Genomic DNA, 19,097 nt, shown 5'->3' on the forward strand with positions numbered 1-19,097 from the left:
TTTGTCTCCCCCCAGTGGGAGGGAACGAACAGAGCCAGGTACCCTCCAGGTCTAAACACGGCACATGAGGAAAGAGTTAACACAGACACTCTGCTTTCTATTGCAGCTGCTTTATTTCTAATGTTTAAGGTGTCCTCCACCCCTCCGTCTGGAAAGCAAGTTTAAACTGCAAAAATCCTGACAAGGCTGGAGAGAGAGACCCAGACAGGTTTCCCCCACACCCACCCTTCTTCCCCCCACCCCGTGGCCCTCTCCCTGGGCTGTCTTCTGCTCAGTCCCCGGCCACCCCCCCGGTGCCCCCTCAGCGGCAGCTGTGCACCTCCACCCGGTGCCGGCACTGCTTGCACTTGACGGAGCAGCACCACCGAAACTTGCAGCTGCACCGCTCCACCACCTCGGCCTGCGTGGTGTGGAAGCCCCTGCCGCAGCACAGGAGCTCACAGCCATCCATGGCTGGGGATGTCCGGTTGCACTGGCGGCCAGAGGTACCGAAGACCCCGCGCCGGGGGTCCCGGTCACAGAAGTCTGGGCTGGCCAAGAGGTAGACCAGGTCATGAGCTGTGTAGGGCTTGAAGCGAGAGCTCTTGGGCACCAGGAGCTTGCGGGAACCGACCCGCTGTGGGTGAACCTCAGTCGCCCCCTCAAACTTCTCCTTCAGGACGTTGCCCACCTCGCGGAAAGGAGGCATGACCCTCCAGCATGTACGCACCTCGCAGGAGCCTGACACGCCGTGGCACTTGCACTCCACCTTCATGTGGGCCAGCAGTGCCTGGGGAGCAGAAGGTGTCTGCCAGCCAGATCTGGGACACAATGCAGGGCACATGCCCTGTGCCTGGCAGCTGCCATTCCCTCACAGCCTTCCCACGGGGGCCTTTGGGAAGGGGTGTTCAGCTGGTGGCAGGATCAGCCAGAGGGATGGGAAGGGAAGGGGAGAAAAACGGAGGCAAAGCAAGGCAAAGCAAGGCAAGGCAGCAGGACACAGACCTGCTTTGTGAGCTTGTGGCTGCCCCAAACTGCTGCTCTGGATAAGGGGCTGGAGCAAGCTCTGCCCAGCCAAGTAGAAAGCCCCAGAAGCTGGGCTTGCTTCCCAGCTCTTGTTCCTGCCCTTACCTTCCTCCCCGCCTCGTTATTGTGCAGGTTCATGAGCGCTCGGCTGGAAGAGATGCCACGGCTCCTCTCGGGATTGTCTACAAAGGCTTGAGAAAAGGCAATCCCATATGACAGGTTATCAGAGCAGCCTGACCACTGGAAGCCTGCAGAGGGAAAGCAGCCGTGAGATGAAAAGTGAGAGGCCCTGGGAGGAGCTCCAGAAGGGCTGAGGGCTGTTAAACAAAAGGAGGTCTCACTTCCCCTGGTGAGGGCCTCCCCCATGGATCTCAGCCTCTGCCACCTTAGCTCTGCTTCCGGCCTCCTCCATTACCTTCAGGGCTGACTCCTCGGATTTTGCGGTCGCAGCCACACTTCTCCAGCTCCCCACGGCTGCAGGCACGAGTCACAGCAAAGGCAACACCCGCAGAGGAGATGGCGTGGATGAAGGCGGATTCCCGTGTGCCTGCATCGGGGTGAGAAATGGCAGAGGTCTGCTCAGCTCAGTGCTCTCCTGCATGGAGAGGGGGAAGGAATTGGTGGGATGCAGCAGGGAAGGGAGGCTGTTATTGCACGTAGGATCAATACATTCAGATGAAGAGTGCTTAGGAGAAATCATGATCAGGATGTTCACCCGGTGCAGTGGTTCCTGAGGCCTGAAGCCAGCCTGCAGCACCCCCAGCTCCTGGGCCTCATGTCCTATTGATGGAGAGGAGTCAGCAGCCATGCTGCCCAGAGGCAACTGAAAGGGGAGCCTGGGGGTGGGAAGCCACAGAAACCCTGTTTATTGCTCCCTGTATATGTCCTCGTGTGCAAGCATGTGCAAAATCTGTGCTGATTGGTTTTGGAGAGTTAGGCAGATCCTTTTTCCGTGGCCTGAAACAAAAAGGGACTGCGATCTTGAACCAAAAAGTGTGATTTGACCTGATAGTCCTGGGGGCTGGGCTGGTGGCAGGAGCTGGGGGCAAGATCTGACATCTGCAGAGCTGATACCCAGCGTGTTCCAGATGGGACCTAAAAGCCAGGCCTGGCCAAATGATGAAATTTAAGGTAGAATATTAGTATTTGCAGTAGCACATGCATGTCATTCCAAAATTGCTGTGTCAGCAGCTATATAAGCATGTGAAGGAAGCCACACCAAGGGGACCCACTGGCATATTGAACCCCCATGGGTTCAAAAACCCCCCAAGGGGACCCCCATGCCAACCCTTCTGGCTCTGCCTGCCCCTGCTGACCTTGGATGGCAACTTTGCCAAAGACCTGCAGCCCCTGCAGGGTGGAGCAGTTCCACCGGCGAGAGTGAAACTGGTACTGGCACTCCTCTACAGCCAGCTCCGCTCCTCGCTTCACCGCCTCCATGGCTTCCACCTGCCGACGGCAAACCCGTATCTGCTCTTCCACCAGCCCCGTCAGACCTGCGCAGACACCAGGGTCCCTGAGGGCCCCCCGCAGGGACGTCTGCTTGGCCAGGCGCCTGTAAGGCAGAAGAGAGTCTCAGTCACAGGTGGGCTGGAGACAGGGTCATGCCTGCAGAGGATTAGCCCTCTATAGCTCTATTTTAGAGGAAAAATGGGCAAGGAAGGGGATGTGCACCCTTTTCTCTGTGGCAAATAGGACATTCTTGCTCCCCTGCCTGCATCTCTTCCACGTCACTGCCCCTCTCCCTTCATGCTCATAGAGATGCTCCTTCTCAAATGCTGCATTTGGGTTGCCAATGTTCCTTCTCCCACCCCTTTCTCAAAGAGCCACCCGTTTTCTTCACAAATAGCACCTCCCCAGGTGACTTTTCAACCTATACAGTATAAGTGCAAAGTATACTTACAGCCAGGTCACAGCAAGGACATGCTGCATCAGGATCAGCACCGTGCACAGCCACACCATCTCCATCCTGTCCCTGGCCAAACACCACCTTCAGCCACAAAGCAGCAGCCACCCAAATCCCTGCCAGCAACCTCCTGCTGCCTGTGCCAGGCAGCAGCGCTCACAGCAGCTCCAGCACAGCCCTTCACAGAGAAGAGGTAGCCCCGGTCCCAGGCAACAACCATGGGCTACCCTGTTGTGCCTGTCAGCATCAGAGACCTGGTGGCCCACAGAAACCTGCTGGATGGAGCACGTTCATGCAGTGCTATCCCCTACAGCTCCGGCAGTGTTGTGGGAGAGCTCTGAACCAGGGCTCTGAGGTGGGCACCCATCATAGGTAGCTGGGGATGGCATCAGTGCCTGAGCCCTGGTCTTTGATGTCCTGTAAGCGGGTGATCTGGTCGTCTTCCTCTGCAGGCAACTCACTTCATCAGCAGGAAGCAGCCCGAGATCCCGTTGGCAGCACACAGAGCTTTCCATGCAAGAAAAGCCTCACAGCTCTCAGGCAGCTGTTGCTAGACACATGAGCTCCTCAGTGCAGTCATCAAGCCCTGGGGAACCAGAGGCTTTCCCTGCCGTGACAGTCCATGGGGGCAGCGAGGGGAAGACCTGCTGCCTGCCTTTTCCCCAGCTGCTGTCCTTGGTGAGGCTCCCAGATCTGCCTCCTCCAGGCTGGACATTCTTCTTCCCTACCCTGCAGACCACATAGCTACAGCAAACAGACACAGCCCAGCAGCTTCTCTTAACTCTTTCCCTGGCAGGTCCCCCTTCCACACCCCCTTCCCCCCATGTTAGGTCTCCCTTCGGCCCTGCCTTCCCCCACGGCAGGAGGGAATTTCCCTGCCCTTCTCCCAGGAAGGTGTAACATGGTGGCTGCTCCTCTTCTCGGAGGGAGATGTGCGTTGCATGAAACATCCTGAAAGCAAAGGCTGCTGTTCCCTCTCTGGGCCTGGAAAGTACCGTCTGCTGTCTCTGCAAGGCAATAATCCTCACTCAGCCCTGAGGTTTCTGCTTTTCTTCTCTGAATCAATCAAAGAGTGAAACGCTGTGGCTCTGGCCTTGTTACGGTTCTTCCACCTCCTCTGTGTGCCTGCGCGCAGGTTAAGACCTTCGCTGTGCTTGTCTACATCTGCCTGCACGAGGTCTGAAAAGCGTTGGGGTTTATCAGCCTTCCTCCCAAACCCGAGCAGCTGCTCTGCTGCAGCAGGCTTTCCATTCCTCTGCTTGTCTTCCCAGCTCCTAGCTCCGCTTTGGTCCTTGCTCCTGCTTTCTGGAGCCGGTGCTGTGCGGCAGTGGGCATGTTGGGATCTGCAGCAGCACCAGGGTGTAGCCTCCGACACACACCCCAGCAATCTGGTCTTACCTGCTGTCGACTCAGGCAGCAGTGGGGAGTGCTGGGGGCTGCGCTGCTCGTCGCTGCAAGCTGAACCTCCGAGGGGCAGCAGCTGAGGGGCATGGGCACGAGCCCACCTGGCAGGGCGTCGTTTGTGGGGTTTTGAGACCCAGCAAGGTGAGTGAACCCGGGGAGCGAGGTGTGAGGGATGCAGTGGGGTGGCACAGACACACAGGGCAGCTCTTCTGACACACGAGGTAAAGGCAGGGCTGCCAGGCTGCGGGAGGAAGGCAGCGAGAGGCTCAGGGGAGGGGAAAGGCCCCTCTGAGGTTTTTAGGGATTCTTTTTGCAAAGGGTGAAGCCCCCGCTCCTCAATATATTTGCATGTCTTTCATGGTACAAGAGACTTGGCAGGAACTGGGGAAAAAAAAAAAAATCACAAAGAGCCATGAGAACAAAGATCCCAGCAACTAGGAAGTGAGAAAGGGGGACTGGTTAAAAGAGAGAGGCACTGAAGCAAAGCAGAGTGAAATCAGCAGTTCGGGTGCTATTGTACCCTCCAAGGATTTACGAGCAGCAGGAAGATATATCCCTCATCGTGTCACTCCCTGAATGAGGCAGAACAAGGGACACAGGGAGTGAGAAAGTCAAACATACGCCGTGACAGCCAGCAGGCGGAGGAGCTGGGAGCCCATGAGCAGGAGACCTTCATCTGGGGCAGAAGGCAGCAGCTCTCCTGGGGAAGGACGATGGTCGGGATAGGAGCGTTCCCATGATCCCCGTCTTCTTCCAGGTATGCTGGGACCACCAAGCAGAAACAGGACCTCAGGAAGCAGCAGAGTGCCAGACAGACTCTGCAGAAGGGCAGACCCCCTCCCAGCCCTCCCTGGCAATGCTAGGTCTCATAGCACCATGCCTCTAACAACAGGGATGACACTTGTGGCAAACGTGCCTTTGCCTGCTGCAGGCACTGACACCCCTTCAAGAGCTTGGTTATTTTGGGTCCCTGACGCTTGCCAGCAGTGTGAAGCTGGGCCCCTGGGCAGGGCATCTGCCCCAAAGTGCCCCCCCATGGGACCAACAAGACACCCAGACACTGTGTTCCCTGGTGATTAAAACCTTTATGTGCACACACGAGCTCTCACTTCCCATATTTCACTTCTAACTTCCGTTTGGCAATATTTTGGGGAAGGGGAGGTTTTAATTTTCCCCGTGGAAAATTGAGCTGTGGGGTTGGCTGCGTATTCGTGGGGGCAAAGATGAACGAATATTTGGCACTGTGACTGAGGGCATGCCTCCTCTGTTTCTAGTGCACCTGAGTATTGCGTCTTTCACAATTGCATTTGCTGTCATAGAATGTGTTTTAGCTTATCAGCTTCAAATAGCAAAGTTCATGCTTTGTGGCCAGTGCATCAGGAAGTGAGAAAGGAGGGGACATGAACTGCAGCTTGACAGATATAGAACCAGCCACGGTGGTGGGGACGGACGTGATTTGGATAAGCAAGTAGACAGACAGCCTGCTTGGTTCTGTTGTAATTCAAGCCACTGGCAGCCCTGGTGAATGAACTGAAATCTCTGCAGTGAGCAGACAGCAAACTCTCATGCACCCTCAGCTCTTCACCAGCAGAGAGGTAAGTGAGACAGAAGCAGCTCACGGGCGGGATGATCTGGGATTGTTGGGCATGTGCTACCACGACTGATCATAGGGCACCAGAGAACCCCCTAATGCCTCTTCAGTCACCCACTGAATTGAGAATTGCACGGCAAATCTCAGTGTGCATTCAAACACGGTCTTTCTTTGGGGTCCTGTGATACTAAGAGTGTCAGCAGCTTGCACAGCTTGCTTGACATGGTGCCCACAGTGGAAGTCCTCTTCCATGGGGCCCTTATGAGGTGAGCATGGGTACTACCTCTAGGGAGCAGGCAGTACTAGTGTGATCAGACCTTGTGAGTTATATACAGAGGTGTGAGCCCTGATGCCATACACTTCATTAAAAAAAAGATATCCCAAGTCTCAAGCTTTAGCTTTCATGGTTCTAATTACCACGGTAATCTAATTTCATGTTTAGAAATAAAGGTGAAAAGTGGGATTTAAATATCACCTACGTTGAGTAAAAATTATCCACATTTACAAAAAAAAAATGTACCTGCAATTTCTAAAACAAAACTGTTGTGTTTTTTTTTTATGCTGTGGTCTGGTACACTCCTTGTTATTTCCTTTTGGTGTCAGATCTACTAAGCCAGCTTGTGCAGTTTGTGTTCTCATTGGCACTGCTCTGCTCATTTGCTACCTGATGCTGTGCTTTCTTCCTGCATCTACAGGCAACCCCAGAGTGCACTAGAGATTAAATGACAAGTCACTCTCAGAAACACTTACTCTGTGGCATGCTTGGCAAGACTTTTCTAGCTCTCTTTTTTTTTTTTTTTTCCTCATTTCCCTGCCCCATGCATAACTCTACTCTGCTCTCAGAAGTATGGAGGTCTGCATCCAGCTCTGGGGCCCCCAACATAAGAAATACATGGATCTGTTAGACCAAGTCCAGAGGAGAGCCGCAAAGGTGATCAGAGGGCTGGAGCACCTCTCCTATGAAGAGAGGCTGAGACCGCTGGGGGTTGTTCAGACTGGAGAAGACAAGGCCTCAGGGAGACAGCCTTTCAAAACATAAAGGAGAGTTACAAGAAAGACAGAGGAAGACTTTTTACCAGGACTTGCAGTGATAGGACAAGGAGCAACAGTTTTAAATTGAAAAAGGGTGAACTTAGATTGGATATAAAGATGTAACTTTTCATGATGAGGGTGGCAATACACTGGAACAGGTTGTCCAAAGAGGTTGTGGATGCCCCATCCCTGCAAGTGTTCAAGACCAGGTTGGATGAGGCTTTGAGCAACCTGGTGTGGTGGAAGGTGTCCCTGCCCATGGCAGGGGGATTAGACGAGATGATCTTTTAAGGTCTCTTCATACCTAAACCATTCTATGACAAGCTTGTGTCCTACTATGCTGTGGTCATTCATAATCTTTGTGGTGCTAGGCAGCAGTGGCTCAGGTAAGGTATTATGAGAAGATGCCTAAGACTAGGCAGAGAGATCTCAACTCATCTCATATCTCATCTCATATCATCTCATCCCAAGGCCTGCCTGTTTAAACCCCTGTAAGGAAGTACAGCTATGGTTTCACACCCTCCAAAATGAAAAATCAAAGTCCCACAGATTTGGCATGTCCTGTGGGATCTGCTTGGCTAGCAGCTCTTTTTCTGCCTCTGGTGAGAAGTGCTCACCTTGGGCCTGACCTGTGGCTTGTCCCCTGCTGGTGCCATGAGACCATCAGTAGCACCCCCTACCTGCAAGGGCCCTTGGGCATCTTGCTAAGCCCATGGAGGAGGCACGTGGCTGGCTGTAGTCCATGCAGGGTGGTCTCAGGAGGGTGTATGTGGGAAGAGAGTGTGACATGTTCTCTTTAACTAGTTTTCAGGTTGATTACCAGCATCGTGTTCTTCTCTCCCCTCACACGTTATCAGCAGTCAACATTGCCTCCATTTCACACCTCTACCAGCACCTCTTCCTCCTTTGCCACTGCCTTCTCTTCGTTTTAGTTTCTTCATCTCCTTCTCCCTTGCAGAATTTGCTTAGTGTGTGTGTACACGCACACGTCCATGTTGTTCCTCCTGTCCCCTTCCCGGAGCAAGAACAGCAACAAATTCAATTTCTGCCTGAAACTATGACAGGAAGAGGTATCTGCTTTGGTGGCATCTGCAGTTTGAGTTACTCTTTTCTGTCTCCGCTGGGGAGAAGGCCTTTCAGGATTCGTACTGATCTACACTGAAAGGTAAACAATGCTTACTCCTCCTCATGGGCCACTTAAAGTCAGTTGCCAAATAGGAAGTTCCTTCAGGATTTCAACAGCATCTCATCACAAGAAATATTGTTTCTGTAGAAGAACATTGGAGTCAAAATACCTATTTGGTTGCTCTTCTTCTATTGCTAGTTCAAGTTGTGGTACCATTCCCTGTGTACACACAGCTGATGGCTTGAGATCTCTCAGCAGCTTTTTTGTAGAGTGAATGCTGCCTGTGGCTTTTGAACATTAACTGACATGGATAACTGAACCAGTTTCAGCCCTTCTGCCGCCCTGCTACCAGCCTGCTTTATCAGATTTACTTGTCAGCAGTGAGCAGTCAAAACTGTACCTTCAGAGCTCTGCAGAGAAGTGCTCTGCTCCCACAGCTTCCTCTTTCCAAAGACTGTGCACACACGTCTTAAGTCGGGTCTCTGACATCTCTATTACAGTATCTATTACATCAGATTTGAGACTATCACCTTATTTTTAATAACACCATCTACAGTCTCTAGTGAAGCTCAGCTCAAGGATTCTTGCTTCTGCGTTTCCATCCACCCACAAAAAAGAAACCAATTCACCTGGAAAAACAAACAAACAAACAAACAAGTTTATTTTTCACGCTCAGTGATCTTTGCTACCAGTTCAGAACTCTGTTATCTGGTGTCTCAGAGGCTTAAGGGCTAATACATAAGGAAAGACCACTCAGAAAAAGGAAAAGGTGAAGGTGAGTAGAAAATTAAACAGATTTATTGCCCCAGTGTTCATGTCAGGAAAGTCTGGAAGATTTCCACAGCAGAAACAATCTTTAAGGGGAAATTCATCAAAGGACTGTCTCTGATGAAAATGCTGTTATGAAGGGTTATAAAGCAGCAAGATTAAGTAAGCACTTATTAAATCTCTGGCTCTTATCCCAGTGGTCCTAAAACAACTTAAGTATGAAAGAAGTGACTCTCTGTGGTGCTCACTAACAGGCACAGTTTGAGGAAAGGCTTTTGGGAGATTTTACACCAGGGAGCCTGATATCTGTGCTGAACACAATTAGTAGAAGCAATAGAAAAAGGGGAAAAATCAATTGGCATGCAGTCACATCTAATTACTGGGGAAGAGTCAACATGGCTTTTGTAAAGGGATGCTGTGCCTCACCGTCCTACTGGAATACTTTGAAGGAGTCAACAAGCACATGAACAGTGGCCTGTGTGGGTTTCCAAAAGGCTTTCCAAAAGGGCTCTCATGAACGGTGCTTAAAAAAATTTAGAGAAAAGGTTCCTATTTGGATAAAAAGTTGGTACGAGACAGGACAGAGAATTATGGTAGATGGTCAGTTTTTGCAATGGAGTTATAAGACACCCATGCTGGGGCTTGGGCTGTTTGATTTATTCATGAAGTATGAATAATGAAAAAACAAATCTGTTGGAGACATAAAATTATTCAAGTTAGAAAAGATGAGAAGGCTGAGAAGAACTGCAGAGATTAGAAAAAGAGTGAGTGACTGGCCTTAAAATAACAGCTGAAATTTCATCTAGCTAAGTGATGAGAAAAAAACAATCTGAACCAACCATTACTCCTTGTGAATGAGTCCTATGCCTACTCAGCTCAGTGCATACATATCTTCAACACTCCATCTGTGCAGTTTGAGCCCCTCACCACAAGGCTTACAAAGGCTGTAGAAGAGGAAAAGTTCTGAGAATGGGCAACAAGGACATTCAAATCACAGAACGGATCCTCAGAACAGAGGAGCAACTAAGAAGCTAAGACTCTTTAGCCTCAAAAAAATAAAAATAATAATAAAAAAAAAAAAGTTGCTGAGGGGAAGTATGGTAGAAGTTTATTAAATCATCAATGATAAGGTGAAAGTGAATAGGAATGTTTTATTCCACTGTCTCTTCCAGTACTAAAACTAGGAACTGAATCTAGCTGGTGGTGATTTAAAGTGGGTACAAGGAGATGGTTCTTTGCATGAGATGCAATTAAACTTTGGAAATCCTTGGCACTGCTGTCACTGGATGTTGTAGATGGTAAATTTTATATGGATTCAAAAAGCACCTGGAAAAAAATAATAAAAGATCCCTGAGGACTATTAAATATAAATATGTCACCTCTGGCTCAGGAAATCCCTGGGCTACAGTTTGTTGGAAACAGAAAGAGAACCTGAAGGAGTATCGCTGCAAAATTGCACTGTTCTTACATTATTGCTTCATCATCCATAATCTGAGCTAAAGTATTAGTTGTAGATAAACCACTGCTCTCACACAGTATGGACCATACTTACAGATTGTATTCTCTAGAGGTGTTTATTAAATACCAACTGACAAAAATAGGCTGTCTATCTAGACAAGTCACCTTCATCTGACAGCCGGATGGTCTGGGCATGTGTTGGAGCAGGTCATGTTTTCTCACAGAGCCTGAGTCTCACTCAATTTGTCTCAGTCAAGATGAAGGTACCCTCCAATCTGTTCAATCTGGAGTCATTGCAGGGTTTTGTCTGTAGCAAAAGCTGGCTTATCTCCCTGTGGTTTCTGGTTTAGAGGCATCTAATCATTTCACTTGAAACCAACAACATTCTTAGAATCATAGAATCATAGAATCGTTGAGATGGAAAAGACCTTCAAGATCATCCGGTCTAACCATCACCCTACTACCAATGTCACCCACTAGACCATGTCCCTAAGCACCAGGTCCAACGTTTCTTTGAACACCCCCAGTTTGTCTTGCTGGATTATTCTATACTTTAAATTTAAGCAAGTCTTCACACAAAGTTGTCATTCATTTTTAAAGAAGGAGGAAAGCCATTCAAATGTATCCTGACAAACCAGTAGAAGTTTCTGTAAGAAAACTGGCTTGGTGGTGGACCTTCCCAATGATGCAAAAGGATGGGCGAATTGATTACTCTCTGCTCTTTATCCCCATTCTCTCACAGCTGAGTTCCACTTTCATTGTCTAATATATAGTCACCACAATGAGCCTGTTGACTCAGTTCCCACCTATGAAATCAGCATGCACTTCCTCTGTTTTTAATAGATACTCTCTCTAGACCTGTGCAGCAACGCCATCCAGAAGGTCTGACATGCCTGTCAAGTTGCTGAGTAGCTTCCTCTTACAGTAATATCCAACTTGGGCAATTTTTTTCTCTTTTTTCCTGCTGGTATGGGGAGTCTGCTATTACATCTCTTGGAGCCTTCTCTTCTCTCAGTTGAATTAGCACAGTTCCCTTAGCATCTCTTCACTGGACAAAAGTTCCAGCCCCCAGATCTTTTTGGTGGCCTTCCACTGGACTTACTCTAGTTGACCAGTGTTTGTCAGGGCAGTGCTACCACTAGAATCTAGAGTGGTTACCAGCCTCACACTACTTATGAGTCATGGACATGTTTGTCTGCATTAATCCCATGGATTCCTTCTTTACTGTGTTCCTTCTTTACCTGGGCGTTCTATGTGCCTGTGGGACATGGACTGCTTCATACTTCATGGTGTTGTAAGCAGGAAAGTGATCCGAGGACATGCAATTGCAATAGGCACCACTTATACCATGCAAGAGAGCACACCAGAAGGAGCTGGAGCAGGAACTGTGTGAATGTAAGCTGCTCAAGGAAATTCAGCTACTGTAACATAAATCCTCTCTTTCCTTGTGCTTAGCTAAAATTTCATAGAGAAATTGAGGCCCAGTCATTTCTACCACCAAATAAGCCCTGTTATTCTGTCTTATAAATGCTGAGGAAGGAGCTGAGATGGATGCTCTAGTCTCGTTTGCACTCAAATCTCCAGAAAAAACAAGTCAGATTCTAGAAGATATCCTTGGTCCACCACATCTATCCATTGAAGTTTATCCAATCTGGTCCAGCCCTTAGCTGGGACTCAGGCTTTTATGGGTTGTTTCACCTGCAAAAGGGAGCTAGGGTGGAGTCAAGTCTAATTGTAGTGTCATTCTTTTTATCTGCAATGGTGTACAAAGTTCTGTTTCTCTGATACAAAACTATCATGCAGTTTTTATTCTCTTCTAAGTTCTTCCAGCCAGCATTTTTGCTTCAAAATGCTTGCTCTCTTCCTTCCTTCCTTCCTTCCTTCCTCCCTTCCTTCCTTCCTTCCTTCCTTCCTTCCTTCCTTCCTTCCAACCAACCAACCAACCAACCAACCAACCAACCAACCTTTCTCTATTTCTCTCTTTCTTTCTCTATTTCTCTCCTTTCCCCCCACCCCAAGCTGCCTTAACTACTTTCTCTGTGTGCTCTTATGTTGTCCCTTTCTTGTATGCATGTGCTCACAGCAGTGATCAAAACAATGCGTATTTTCTGGGACATGTGCATATTCTGCACAACAGTTACCTTTTCTGTGTTCTGGCTTCCTCTGCTGTTTAACCACTTACTTTTCTACTGTACATTTTTCTTCACCTTTCAATTTCTTTACGAATTTCTTTACGGCTTCTGCCACCACAGTGGGATTTTGACCTTTCAAGAGATTTCCCCTTCTAACTTGAACTCTTACTTCTTGGTTTTCTGCTCTGCCTAGGAATTGTGCTGACATTGAGTGACTGGCAATGACCTTTCATCACATCAACATCCCCGTAATGACTGGAAAGAGTAGATGAACTAGAGGCAGAAGCTGACTACATTACCATCCCTGCCTGATGACCATTGACCAACAATCCAAAGCAGTGCCAGTCAAGAGAGAGAGATGTGCCCATCTACCTCCCAGCTGCAGATGAGGGGAATGCCCTACCCAGAGCTTCCTTGAAGGGAATGACTTTGCTTGGTGCTTTTCTTTGGGCCTTCTTATCTCACCATCTGTCTCAGCCATCTCATGGAGATCCTCCCCTCATCCCTGGGCATGTTAGCTGACAACTCATCTCAGATGTGCAAGGATTACAAATACCAGCACTACCTCCTCCTGCCTGGCTACGTTGTGATATTCATTACAGGTTTGGTACTGAATGTGGTGGCTCTGTGGATACTTGTTCGCTGCCTGCGCCTGAAGTCCGTAGTGATGATCTACATGTTCAACCTGGCTGTGAGCGACCTCACCTTCACACTCCCTCTGCCACTGCGACTCTACTACTATTCCAACCACGAGTGGCCCTTTGGTGAGATCCTGTGCCAGGTCTCTGGCTCTGTCTTCCAGATCAACATGTATGGTAGCTGCATCTTCCTCATGTGCATCAACCTGGATCGCTATGTTGCCATTGTCCATCCGCTTCGCTGGCGGCATCTGCGGCGTCCCAAGGTGGCCAGGCTCCTGTGCCTCATTGTCTGGGTAGTGATTCTCATGGGCTCCATCCCCACAGCTATATACCACAAGCAAAACCGCTGTGTGTCAGAGAATCAGACCACATACCTGTGCTTTGAAAGCTTTAGTGACAACCTGTGGCAGAACAACCTCTTCCCCCTAGTTGTCCTGGCTGAAATCCTGGGTTTTCTCCTGCCTCTGAGCTCTGTGACTTACTGCTCAATTCAGATCTTTCGGGAACTCTGTCAAGCCAGACAGACAAAGACCCTGCGACAGCAGAAGACTGTCCGTCTCCTTGTGGTCAACCTGGTCATCTTCATCATCTGCTTTGTGCCCTACAACACTACCCTGGCAGTATACGGGTTGCTAAAGGCCAAGGTGATTAATGTACGACCAGAAACACAGACCTCTGTGCGCGATGTGTTAATCAGGACAATGCTGTTGGCTAGTATGAACTGCACACTGGATCCCCTGATCTACTACTTTAGCACTGAAGGTTTCCGTAACACCTTTAAGAAACTGCGACAGGGACAAACCTGGGACTCAGATACAGGGATGCTTAAGAGTCAGGTTGTGGAGCAAAAGTCAACCCAAAACCATGCTGCCACAAAAACAAAACAGTTCCCATCTAAAAATGTTATCTGTCCCAATGAATCTTTGCCAACTCTTCCTACTGCAGTGTTTTTGAATGACCTTATTGAGGACTCAGAAATATAATCACAGAAAGGTCATAGCATTACTGAGTTGCAGAGTGGCCCATTCAATAATTACAGTGAGACTGTGGAAGGCAGCCCAAGGTAACTCAGCAAACTGTTTGAGGGAGCACAGCAAGCTGTATGTGGGTGAATGTGATGATTCAAAGCTGAAGGATGAAAGGTTGTTTTTGAATAAACAGATACATTGGTGACATGGTCCCACCTGACTCTGTTGGTACAGGAAACATAGTGGGGAACAAGTACTTGAAAAAAGTCTGCTGTGTCTAGGTCTGGTTCCTGTGATAAGTTGATCTAACTGCCTGAGCACCTCCTTGATGCACTGTAACGTTAAGCGATTTTGATAATAATCAGAACACATTGCTGACAGAGTGAATTTATTAGTAAATATTGAGGGAAGGGTTTTGTTTTGTTTTCTTGTTTTTTAGATGCCTCAGATTCAGTCTCCAGTCCAGCTTGGGGCACCTAAATAAATGTCTTAATTTTCCAAAAGAGTTGAAGCATTTAGCAACTATTGTTGGAGTCAAAGAGAATAGCTGAGTATTTAGTACTCTTACAGAAAATAAGTTACTAATTGTAAAGCAAGTCATAGACCTTAGCAAAACCACGTTTAGGAGGTACATTAAATGTGCTTGTGCAGCTGTACACACACATATGCAGCACAATGGCTGTACATTTACATGAAGCTAAACAGCTTGGGAAACACTAGCATACTTGAGAATACACTCAGCATTCATAATGGCCCCAGAAAAAAAAAAAAAAAAAAAAAAAAAAAGAGAGAGAATACCAATACCATGGTCATTTCTGAAGATCACACTGACGCTAGTGCTTTGCACGTTCTTGTCACTTGGCCTCAGGCTGATTGATTTCAGCTCTGGGTGATTTTCACTGTCAAAGCGAAATGATGTCACAGAATGAGACCACAGTGAAATACATTTGCTTGCACTGTTTGTACAAGCTTTCCAGACTGCACTGTATGCTAAAGCCCTATAAATCTGCCCAGAAGCGAGAGATGCAGCTGTGCACCAGTAATGCCAAAAAAAGCCCACCAACCAACCAGTTATTCACTCCTGCTAGTAACCAAGGGTTACCTTCCTACTTGCACTGCAGCTGAGCCTCTCTTTGGATTCCAGCAGGACCCAGGTCATCCCAGAGTGGGTCCATTACAGTACATATGGTTGGTTGTTTTTTGTTTGTTTGTTTGTTTGTTTTTGTTTTTTGAAAGAGTTGAAGGAATGGCAAGGGAAGTTGATGAGAAATGTTGTTTGGGGTAAAGTCCATGTTCTTAGACTACCTTCTGAATTAGCAATGACACATTTCAAATCCCTACCTTGTGAGTACTGGGGGAAAAAAGCTATTGCGAGGCATCAAGATTTCATGTTACAATACAGTTTAGGAGACAGAGAGACTTAGATCCCGCTTTTCAATCTCCCTTGTTACTACAGGTGACTCCAGAAACAAGTCTAGATGCTGAGCCTCTCCACGGAGAGACACTTATGTCACAGGTTGACCTGGGAGACATATGTCCTGGGCAAGTCAGCTACACTCCCTTTCTCATCACATGCATCACCAAAAAGCTAGCCCGGAAATATGTCTGCAGATGAAGGACATTTAATGGTGTCTGAGAGATGAAGTGAGAGAGATGGAGGAGGGCTAGAGGGGCAGCAGGTACTTTTGTTTTCAAAATTGAGGACTGCCATGTGAATGTGAATCACAGTGTAGCTCTAGAGGCCTGCGTGCTTATCTTCTGGTAGGTGTGATTTTACTCCTTTGTTCTGGGATTTATGGGGTAGTGGAGTGGTATTACAGCAAATTTCCTTGTCTCTCTTCTCATTCTTTCTCCCTTCCAGAGATCACCATGCACCCAAGCATCAATACAGGGGCTTTGCTGCTACATTTCCTACCCTGCCTAGGGAAGCTGACTTTTTCTTTCCTTTTAGCTTGGCTAGATCATCACTGCAGATTCACAGAAAGATTTGTGTGGGAAGGGAGCTCTGGAAGCCCCAGCTCCCCGCCCTCAGCAGGTGGAAGGGAACATCAAGGGCTGGCTGCTCCCAGAGGAAGGCAGCTGCCAGCCCGGTGTGGCAGGACCTCAGGCAGAGGACCGGGCCTCACCAGCAAAGGCCCCGTGGCACAGCACCCAGGCGAGGTGTGCAGGGCGTGTACGATGATAGCAGCTGAGCTCAGCTGAGTATCCAGGTTGTCAGATTGCCCATGGTGACGAGGCAAGTCCAAGGTCGCACCAGAAAGCCGAGTCAGTGAGTCAGCTTTGGGACCGGTCTGGAGGCAGTCACCAGGGCCAGACACAGGCTGGTGACTGGCAGAGAAGTCCACAGTGACAAAGCAGGTCTTGGGTCAAGCCAGGGAGCCTATCCATGGGTCTGGATCAGCACGGTACATGGCCAGGCACGAGCAAGGCTGCAATCGCAGCTCAGGCAGGAGCCCTGGGCAAGAGCACGAGTTTAAAAGCACCTCAGGACAAGAGCTCCAGCCTCCCTGCCTGAGGCTCCCAGCAGAGCTTTTCAGGAGCTCTCCCCAGAATCACCAGAGGGAAGGTGTCTCTGACTGCTCTCATGCTAATAGCACCCTGTATATGGGAAGCATAAGGAAAAGCACGAAGGATGGTGCTCCCTGGACATCAGTGCACATTCCTGGTAACACAGGAGACCTCTGGGATGGATGCAGTGCACCATCCTTGCACAGGTGCCTCCAGGGCATAGTTCTGCTGCTGTCCTCCTCACAGAAGCACCAAACTCCCCAGAGCTGGGGTGAACAGGGATCGTTCAAGGGCCTGCAAGTTTGCCAAATATGAATGAATCTGTCAGGCAAACACCACTCCTCCGAAAGAAGCTGCTCCTCTGCCAGAGTTAAAGCATGCTCCCAAAACACAGAGCTTCTCAAAAAGAACATGAGAAAACATCATCTTTTCTTGTAGTTTTATTCTTAAAAATAGCTAAACTATTTTTACCTGGAACATTTTATAAATATACCACCTCCAGCAGAGGAAATTTTAGCTCAAATATTTTGACAAAATTATAAATAACTGAAAAGCTGATCTCTTAATGGAACTCATCAAACAACTTAGCAATAAAGAGTGTTGCTGGCCACACTACGTGCAGTGGGAAAGTTTCTGAATCTGGGTTTCTAAAGGCTTTCCATTATTGTTATATATAGTCAATGGTGTGCCCAGGTGCCCAGTGTAGGTTGCTGGCTTTTGTCTTCTGGGTTTTAAACCATTTCTAGGTTGCATGAGTTTTGTTTCATTTTTGAGAATTCTAGTCAACTTTAATCACTTTGGATTCTGCAGGGGAATTTGGTTATTATTCTCTGCCAGAGAGAATGAGTGTTAGCTAGGTATTCTTTTTTTTTTCTGCATTTTTGCCTTTGTTTGCCTGAAGTTTTTATTCCATCATGGGGTGATAAGTAAGAGAACATGCATGTACTGTCTTCCAGGGAAATGAGTCACTACCTCTATATTGCTTTATAACGTCTACTTAATGAGTACATATAAAACAAACAAATCTAAAAGACCTAGGGTATGATGGTACCCATTTCACCTATTTAAAAAAAGCTTTTGACACAATACTGATTGCCACGAAACAGAACAACTATAAAGCATGTGTTTAAAACAGCAGAAACAAACAAAACCCATGAGGCAAAGGTATTCAGGAAAGAAAACTTAAATGGGAAAGTTCACCAGAGCCTTTTCAACCTATGTAAGCGACCCTTTATGTCCTATTGCAATAATTCTTTAAAAAGCATTCTTGCTAAGTACGTCAGGTGAAAAAAAAAAAAAAAAAAAAAAAAAAGATGCCATTCATTACTCTCCTGCACTTTGTGTCATTTGCAGATGTGCACATAAAATGAATGTCTTCTTATCAAGTAAGACTAAACAAGTGAAAGGTCAGAGAGATAGCAAATGAGCACAGAATGCTTATTCTGTGTGAATCAGACGGGTTATCTCCAAAAGTCTTAAGTACATGAAGATTTCAAGTCTTTTAATTTCCACAACAGACATCCACTTTTTGAAATGGCTCCCTGTTTGGACAATTTAGAAACATATTGTTATTACTGTTAATCATGATCCTAAATTAATTTTGTACTTTCTAGAAATCCACAGACAATCTGGGTTCTGCAAGTCCACTTGAAAAAAAAAAAAAAAAAAAAAAAAAGCCAGACTTAATCCTAAAATTGTTTTATTACTGCTTTTTATTCTTTCCACCACATACCAGCTGTGTGCCTCCCACCACCTGGTGTATTCCTCCAACAAAATACATATGTCGTATTACTAATGTCCTTGACAATTTAAGCTGTCCCTGCACTGGGCTTGAGTACTCTCCCCCAACACTCCGGTCTCTGGGAGTTGAAACAGTTGGCCTCCAGAGGTCCTTCCAATCTAAATAATTTTATGATCCTGTGTTTTAGATGCTGATTTGGTATCCCAAGCATTTTTCAGTGTTGCACAGAGAAGTGTTAAAGAGAAACCCTCACCACACCAACAAACCCTACCAAATCCTGGTTAAAGGCTTCATTGTATAGTGACATTTGGTGGTGTCTGGTGCTTCTTTAGTTTCACCTACTCTTAAAGTTTTTCTTGCTTGGATCATACTCTGCTGACATCCTGACTGACTTCCAGCTGCAGCTGTAGCCCTTGTCTCTGCAGCTGAGAATCACTAGTTAGTCTAAGCCTCGTGTTTCATTAATTTCTTTTGAAGCCTTTCTTTAAAATTTGTATATTCTGCAATGCTAACAGAATCTCAGCAGAGGCCCGGCCACTGCTGTGCTGATTCCACTGTACACCCTGCTGACCGAAACCATCTCAGGCTTTCCATGTGTTTTCCCACATTTCCATGTCATCCGCTGTCTCTTCTCGAACAGTGCAAGAGATCTTTGAGCATGGATCATGGTTTGTTTGCCTTGCCCAGCATCTTGCCCAATGGGATAATGGTCTCTTAGGGCTTCCAGACGAGATGAGAAAAAATAGCACAGTACCATTGAAAAACTTGCTATGCTGCTAGATTTATCAGAGGATAATTGGAATGGATGTGCTAAAGC

The 19,097-nt window shown here is 47.6% G+C and overlaps 2 protein-coding genes across 6 annotated transcripts; one reads left to right on the forward strand and one right to left on the reverse strand.

The window, feature by feature from the left end:
• Window positions 1-93: 93 nt before the first annotated feature.
• LOC118160650 (protein Wnt-4-like) lies at window positions 94-11,571 on the reverse strand. Its single transcript, XM_035315506.1, has 6 exons — window positions 11,532-11,571; window positions 9,534-9,609; window positions 2,322-2,560; window positions 1,421-1,552; window positions 1,111-1,253; window positions 94-769 (listed from the first exon to the last, which is right to left on the reverse strand). Exons 1-6 carry the CDS (start codon window positions 11,569-11,571, stop codon window positions 302-304), a joined length of 1,098 nt encoding a protein of 365 aa, XP_035171397.1. The 3' UTR covers window positions 94-301.
• On the forward strand, window positions 3,501-14,236 carry LPAR5 (lysophosphatidic acid receptor 5). Of its 5 annotated transcripts, none has more exons than XM_035315474.1 (3): window positions 4,567-5,072; window positions 5,590-5,910; window positions 12,616-14,236. In XM_035315474.1, exon 3 carries the CDS (start codon window positions 12,907-12,909, stop codon window positions 14,044-14,046), a length of 1,140 nt encoding a protein of 379 aa, XP_035171365.1. In that variant the 5' UTR covers window positions 4,567-5,072; window positions 5,590-5,910; window positions 12,616-12,906; the 3' UTR covers window positions 14,047-14,236. The 5 variants fall into 5 exon arrangements, with proteins under 5 accessions (XP_035171370.1, XP_035171369.1, XP_035171365.1 ...); XM_035315475.1 differs by having other exon boundaries at window positions 5,647-5,910; XM_035315479.1 differs by lacking the exons at window positions 4,567-5,072; window positions 5,590-5,910 and adding an exon at window positions 3,501-3,589.
• Window positions 14,237-19,097: the final 4,861 nt, after the last annotated feature.

Source organism: Oxyura jamaicensis, chromosome 1 (assembly GCF_011077185.1).
Source record: "Oxyura jamaicensis isolate SHBP4307 breed ruddy duck chromosome 1, BPBGC_Ojam_1.0, whole genome shotgun sequence".
Classification (NCBI taxonomy): Eukaryota; Metazoa; Chordata; class Aves; order Anseriformes; family Anatidae; genus Oxyura; species Oxyura jamaicensis.